This window comes from Vipera berus, assembly GCF_964194415.1.
Source record: "Vipera berus genome assembly, chromosome: 3".
In the NCBI taxonomy this organism is placed as follows: Eukaryota; Metazoa; Chordata; class Lepidosauria; order Squamata; family Viperidae; genus Vipera; species Vipera berus.
Window position 1 is genome coordinate 53,405,584 of NC_138204.1, and position 7,473 is coordinate 53,413,056.

The following is a 7,473-nucleotide window of genomic DNA, read 5'->3' on the forward strand; positions in this document are numbered from 1 at the left end:
GATGTTACACAGACCCCAAAGAGACCAAGCTTGTCTCTTTCCTTATTCTAACAAAAGCAACAAGATCCTCCAGAGGCCACTGCTGATAATTCATATGCCTCATTCATACATAATGCCAGCCTACAAGAAAGAAACCAGGGTTTACAAGCCAAAATGGATGGGCATCAAGCTAAGTCCATACTCAATGCATTAGCTCTTAAATATTGTGTGCATTGTGCCATGAAGTGCTCAGTGTATTGGTAATCCTTTCACCAGGAGGGGAAAATCTGTAGCCCTCCAGATGATGCTCAGCTACAACATCCACCTTCGTGGCCATGTTGGCTGAGGCTGCTGTTCAACAAAGGCTGGAAGCCCATGGATTCCCCATGCTTTATTTAACCAAATATTTAGCCTCATCTAATCCATGGGGTGCCAAAGCAGATAAACAGCAGTCAGCCTTAAATCACACAGCAAGAGAAAAAGAAAAAGGCTGCTAGCATTCCTTCTGGGGACTGCATCATGGAGAAGGTCTAAACTCATAGCCCCTCTTTTTTTTATTTTGGTTGGAGTTTGGATCAGGTTTAGGAGGTTCAGCCAAATGTATCCTGGCCCTACCCAGGAACTGGGCCTCAGTGTTTTATATTGATGTTAAACTGTTTATTCTCCTCACACGTTCGTGAGGAAGAACACGGCAGCCCGATGACAGCTGTCAAAAGGGCTGCCGCCTCTCATCTACGCAGGCGCAGCAAAGCAGCTGACTTTGACAGCTGTCAAGCTGCCGCGCAGGCGCAGCTCACTGACAGCTGTCAAAGTTGCCTGGGCCGCGCATGCGCAGAACATCCGGAGCTGTCAGAAGTTGCCAGCTGGCCACAGCAACAGCCCGTTGACAGCCCGCGGCTGCTACAGCTGACCACGCTTGATTGGCTGCCGCCACGCGGCGGGAGAACACCACCCGCTGATTGGTTTAACGTTACACAGTTAGAGTAGAAATAAGAGGGAATCCCGGCGGTGCCTCTCCCGGGACACGATCCCAAAATAAATCGTTTTAAACTGTGCCTGCTGCCTCTTGGTCTTCCCTCGACTACAAAACACTCAGTATACTGTGGGACAAATGAAAGAGGTCACTGCAGGCTTTCCCCACAAATAATGGGAAAGAAGAAGAAAAATCACTTGCCCAAAGCTACCCTTCCCATGGCTCCAATGAACCTTGAACTCAGGTTTCCCAGAGGGGATTTGAAGATCAGCTGGACCGTATGAATAAACGAAGCTTCTTGTTATGCAGGTGTTTGCTTCTGTGCACCATCTGCCCCCACCCTTCTGTTTCCAGCCATTAGGACACTGCCATGTGCTCCGCTTTTGATTCCAGTGCTGATGAGTAATGAGTGTACTCCTGATTAAATTGTTGCTGCAGTCCATTGTTCAACATTGCTAGAGATCTGTTATAGCAAAGAGCACTGATTATTGCCACTTCTGCATTTAACAGCAAAAACAGTCACTGATTGCTGAAGGGGAAGAAAAAGGAGTTAGATAATTTGATAACAGGACAGCGTGTTAAGGACAAGCTCAGGCAGATTAGAGAACACAGCGTATCATTAGAAATCTTTTTTTTTTTTTACTCTTTCAGTAACTTCCGCCTCTTGATTTTTAGTCTTTATTTAATCTTTCTTAATTCTTAATCCTTTTGTATTATTTTTATCATGCTGTAAGCCACCCAGGTGAATTTATTTATTTTATTTATTTATTTATTAATGGGACTTATATCCCGCCCTATCTCCCAAAGGACTCAGGGCGGCTAACAACAATAACATATAATAAATACAGAACTTAAGATAAAATTAAAATTAAAGGCCTCTGTACAATAAATTAAAATTAAAAATTAAAATAAAATTAAAATTAGAATTGCATATAGTGAGATGAATGGCATGTAAATTTAATAAAATTTAATAAAAATAAATAAATAAATAAATAAATAAATAAATAAATAAATAAAGAATGAATGAATGAATGAATGAATGAATGAATGAATGAATGAATGAATGCACAGAGGGCTGTGGAGCCAAGCAGTGAAGACATTATGATGAATTGAGTACAGGCAGCAAGTTGACTGCATGAAGGGAGGGAGTGGACCTCTGGATATATTTAATTCAGCTTTCTCCATATTATTTTGTAGTTGTCTGTTCTTAATTCAGGCTCTTTCTTTGTTTCTTCTTCCCATCTCCATTTTGCATGTCCTCCTCTATTTTTACTTGTTTCCTGCTGGTCCTCAGGCTGCCAGACTTCCAATGTCTATAATAATTGTGGGTGTTGGACAAGCTGAATTTGATGGTAAGAATCTATGTTGTGTACCTTGTCTCCAATATGAGATAGGATATATGAGAATATATGTCATGTATTTGCTTGAGCTTTCAATTAGCAACTGTTAAGCCTTGTATTGATAGTCATCTGTGCAAGAACTATCATTTGCTGAACATCTGAATAACGCAATTCAACAGGTAAAGTATAATGACTTAATTATACTTTGTGGAGAAAAATGGGACCTGAACGTTGATTGGTTCATTAAGAAAGCAAGTTGCAACATGCAAAGAGAATATTCAGTATATGATTCCAGTTCAACATTTTGAAAGAAAAGAGTAATGCTATTTTTTACAAGTCCCCCCCCCCCAGTCATTAATCAGTTGTTTGTGGCACAAACAAATTTTTGGAGCTTTTGGCTTTTCGCTCTTATTCCCACTGAATGTTTAATAGTTGATAAGCATTCATTTCCTCTTCCTCCAATGAACAGCAATGGTGGAATTAGACGGAGATGACGTTCGGATCACATCTCGTGGAAGGACTGCTGAACGTGACATTGTCCAGGTATTTAGAAGAGAACAATATCGCTTTATTGTGCACATTCACTAGCAAAATCTTGAAACCAGGTGGTTTCTCAGTGAGGTTTTTCTAAAATTTGTAGAACATTTAAACCTCAGATTGTGTGTGAGCAACAATAGCCACCTTGCAAGTTGTCTGAACAAAATCTGTCAAGCTCTGAGTAAATAGTTTTCCCCAGCCTAATGGACATGGAAACATTCTAGTTTTGGATTATTATGGAAAGAAAGCAACTCTCAGGAGAAGAGCTGATTGGGAGAGCATATATTTACATAGAGAAATTTCCAAGTTTAATACATGATATAAAAGTTGCCTACATGGAACAGTGGAGAGTTGATAGACAAACATTTGTTGTGGTATAAAGCAGTTTATTTATTTATTTATTTTATTTTATTTGTATACCGCCCTTCTTCCGAAGGACTCAGGGCGGTGAACAGGGCAATAAATACTAAAATACAGAAATACAAAAATTAAGAACAGATTAAACCATAATGCCCAAATACAATAAATAAATTACATAAAAACAGTAATAAAACCCAAACCCATCAGACCAGGCTGGCTTGTTCAAACAAATAGGTTTTTAGATCACGTCGGAAGGAGCGAAGGTCGGGAGCCATCCGGAGCTCAACCGGTAAATGGTTCCACAGATCAGGCGCACCCACAGAGAACGCCCTCCCCCTGGGGGCCACCAGTCGACACACTCTGACCGGTGGCACCCTGAGGAGGCCCTCTCTGTGGGAGCGCACTGGGCGGAGGGAAGTTGATGCCGGCTGCAGGTGCTCCCTAAGGTACTCCGGACCCATGCCATGTAGGGCTTTACAGGTCATTACCAGCACCTTAAATCTCACCCGGAAGGCAACTGGAAGCCAATGCAGCTCACGGAGCAGAGGTGTAACATGGGAGTATCGGGAGACCCCCAACACGACTCTCGCGGCTGCAGTCTGCACCAGTTGGAGCCTCTGAGTGGTCCTCAAGGGCAGCCCCATGTAGAGAGCATTGTAGTAGTCTAACCGAGAGGTCACGAGCGCATGAGTGACTGTATGCAAGGCATCCCGGTCTAGATAGGGCCGCAACTGGCGCACCAGGCAAACCTGGGCGAAGGCCCCCCTAGTCACAGTTACTATATGATCTTCTAAAGAAAGCTGTGAGTCGACTTCCGGTGGCGACGCGATGCCGAAGACAGCCGTTTTCGGGCTGCCCGCTCCGCAGCTGTGTTTTTCCATCGTAAACAGCGTCGATCAGCTGTTTAGATGGATTTGAAGCCCCCTCCTCGGGAGAAGAGGAGGGGGTGAGGCCCCAGGTAGGGGTTGAGCTCTCCGGGGCCGCCTGAGCTGAGAGTTTGGGCGGCTGAAGGATTGAGCCCCCCCGAAGCCTGGGTTGCTCCGAGCTGCGCAGCGCCCCTGCTCCGGGATTTATGGAGCAGAGCCAGGCGTTAGCAACCACCCCTGCCAAAAGGAAATACCTTTGATTATCAAGATGCAGGCAGAGCGGTACAGGAGGTCAAGGTGATGTGGACTCTTATTTTTACTCTCTAGCTCAATGGATTTTATAGCTTCAAAGTGAAAGTGCGCAATAAGTGAAAGTGGGGGAAGATGGCGGCTAAAACTTCTAAAGCTCTTCGGAGTGCGGGGTCTTCCCTGGTGCAACAGACCTCATTGCAAGCTTTGCTTCCTCCTGCACCTCCTCCGGCATTGACGCTTAAGGATTTACAAGATGCTCTTGGAAAGCATTCACAATTGATGTCTGACATGATGGATGAAAAGCTGAAAAAGTTGGAGGAGAAACTGGAGAAGAAGATGGAAGAGAAGTTTAGAGCAATGAGGGTGGACATGTTGTCTATGATTGAATCTGTAGCTGAATGTGTGCAACAGCTGGATGAAAAAGTGAAGGATCTCAGTCAAAAGAACTCTATATTAGAAGCAAAAGTATCAGAAAATGAAAATATAAGGGATAAAATGGACGGAGAATTGAGCCTTGCTCAGTATCATCAGATGCAGTATGCTATTAGAATCAGGGGTTTAAAGGAGAACTGTAAAGAAGATTTAAAGCAGCTGATTTCTGAGGCTCTGGAAGGGGTATTGGGCCAGTCAGCATCTGAAATTGAGGGAAATATGGACAAAATTTTTCGTGTAAATTCATGGATTGCAAGACAAAGGAAGTTACCCAGAGATGTGGTGGTCTATTTTACAAAGAGAATAATTAGAGATGAAGTTATTCAAGCTGCCTGTGTTACTAAACTGGTAGTGGCTGAGCAAGAAGTCTTGGTTTTAAAAGAGATTCCTCCGAAGATTTTAAGGAGAAGGAAAGATTTTGCATTTTTAGTACAGGAACTTAAGAAATGTGATATTAAGTTTAGATGGGAGATTCCAGTTGGACTGGTGGTGACGCATGAAGGTAAAAGACATCGTCTGGTTACTGTGGCCCAGGCACGTGATTTTTATAGCAATGTGTTAAAAGCAACCCCACTATCATTTTTGGAAGCTGTTAAGGGATACGGCGAGGGAAAGCTTCAAGATGTTGCAGACAGACAGATAGAGGACAATGGTGTTGGAGGGGATCAAGATACAGTTTCATTGGATGTTGCAGGAGGCCAGAGGAAGACGCGTGCCGCCTTAAGAAGAGCGAGACGAGAGCAAGAGCAAGACCAGCAGATAGTTATGGAATCTCCAAAGTGTATTTACAGTGAAGATGTGGGAGGGGCGCGGTCCAAAGAAGTTTTGGGGGTCATGACAGACGTGCTCCAAAAGTTTTGGGGCGTTAAGATTGCTGATTAAATTTTTAAATTAGTATCTTAATGGATTAAATTTATCATAGAGGAGAAAGAAAGTTTTTTTTTAATATGTAACACAATTTAAGATGGATGTTATTTGCTTGTTAGAAAAGTATATTAGGGTTATGGACTAAAAGTGTGTGTTGAACTAAGAATGGGTATGCAAGCTCCTAATTAACAATAAGTTGTCTTACAGACTGCTTAACCCTTTTTTTTTTTACTCTTTTTATTTGAACTCAAGGATGACCTGGAACTGTGAGACATTTGGTGTGATACATGCAAGAATTATTTTTGATTATGGTTTAGTTTGGTTGGAGATTATTAAGGTTAATAGATAGGCGCTTTTGGCGCGTAACTGAGAATTTGTTTATTTTTTTTTCTTTGAAATTAATATGAATAAGGACTGGGATTAAGAAAATCTATTCTGAGTAAAGCTTTTTTTGTTTTTCTCTTTTTCTTTTTTACTTTATTTGTAATATTAATATTGTTTGTATTCATTTTACATGAGCTAGAGGGAGATAGAACTAATAGTTTATTGCTGATAACATAGGGGTGCTTATGTTTGTTTTTTGATTTTATACCCTGTATTTAGCTCTGGGAAGTCGGGGGGGGGGAGGAGGGAATGGGGGGAAGGGATAGGGAGGGTTGGGTGGGGGTGGGGGAGGGGGGATTAAAGTTAAAATGTATTGTAAAACTTTTTAAATAAAAAAAAAGAAAGCTGTGAGTCTAGGAGGACTCCCAAGTTGCGGGCCCTATCTACGGGGGGTAATAACTCAACTTCTTGTACTCCTAATTTTTATTTACACTCAAAGAGGAATTAAACAGAGCTGAGACTCTAGCAAATTTTGAATTTGCAAGCATGACATGGGAATGCTCACTCAAGGATTATTGTTATAGGCATGGCCAGCAACAAAAATACCCTTATCAACTTAACATAACTGAGTAACTCCCCGTTCCTGTATAGCCCCCTAGGTTGTTCTTTCCCAGTCTAGTATTTTAAAGATAATTTAATAATTATGGGGACATTAAAGCCTTGGCCATTATGTTGGCCTTAATAGCATAGCCTGGCCACTTATTTTAATTTATCTAAGATTAGTGAATTCTCTAACAAATTCTGTCTCTATTGAAGTGTTTCAGCTGGGAGGTTTGGGCACAATAAGTAGCTGGAGTATTTAAATACATGATTACCTTTTACATTACTTTGTGATGCTGTCTAAACTGAAAAAGAAATGATTATAAAAATATGTATGTTGATCTCTCTCTCTCTCAGTTTGTACCATTCCGCGATTACATTGACCGCACAGGAAACCACGTCTTGAGTATGGCACGGCTGGCTAAGGATGTGCTGGCTGAGATTCCAGATCAGTTCATCTCCTACATGAAGGGGCGTGGCATCAAGCCTAATCCAGCTCCACCTCCTTACTCCCCCTCAAGCCACACCCTTCAGACCGAAATCTGAAGATCGGGCAAAGAAAAGAGCAATTTTAGAGAGAGAGGCGTCGAAACACCTGGTCACTCTTTGGTGTCTGCCTATCTGTTTTCTGGGGCCCGAGATCCAGGCAGTATCACACCAGAATGAGAAAATCCACAGTGTTCTCTTTCCAAAAAGTTCATATTGAGAACTGTTTATGCTGAAATGTTGACACAATATGTTTAACTCATAGACATTTCCATTTGGGAAACAGCAAAAATGGGAGGGGGTATTTTTAAAAAAGGACACACTTGATCATTGGTAAGCATCCTCATTTCCTTTCAGGAAAGTAACCAAGATGGAGTCTAGTATGTCTTCAGGAAGTTACATGAGTAATTTTGCTTATGGTATGTGTGATGGATTTCCATAAATCTTCCAAGCATCC

General features: G+C 42.0%; 1 protein-coding gene across 2 annotated transcripts in view; it reads left to right on the forward strand.

The window, feature by feature from the left end:
- CPNE5 (copine 5) overlaps positions 1–7,120 on the forward strand; it is a gene marked incomplete at its 5' end in the record, with an annotated part of 154,332 nt that extends 147,212 nt beyond the window's left edge. For both annotated transcript variants that reach the window (XM_081324931.1, XM_081324932.1), the window contains 3 exons: positions 2,247–2,304; positions 2,762–2,835; positions 6,888–7,120. In XM_081324931.1, the coding sequence (XP_081181057.1) occupies positions 2,247–2,304; positions 2,762–2,835; positions 6,888–7,076 (321 nt within the window). In that variant the 3' untranslated portion in view covers positions 7,077–7,120. The remainder of the gene's footprint in view (positions 1–2,246; positions 2,305–2,761; positions 2,836–6,887) is intronic.
- Positions 7,121–7,473: the final 353 nt, after the last annotated feature.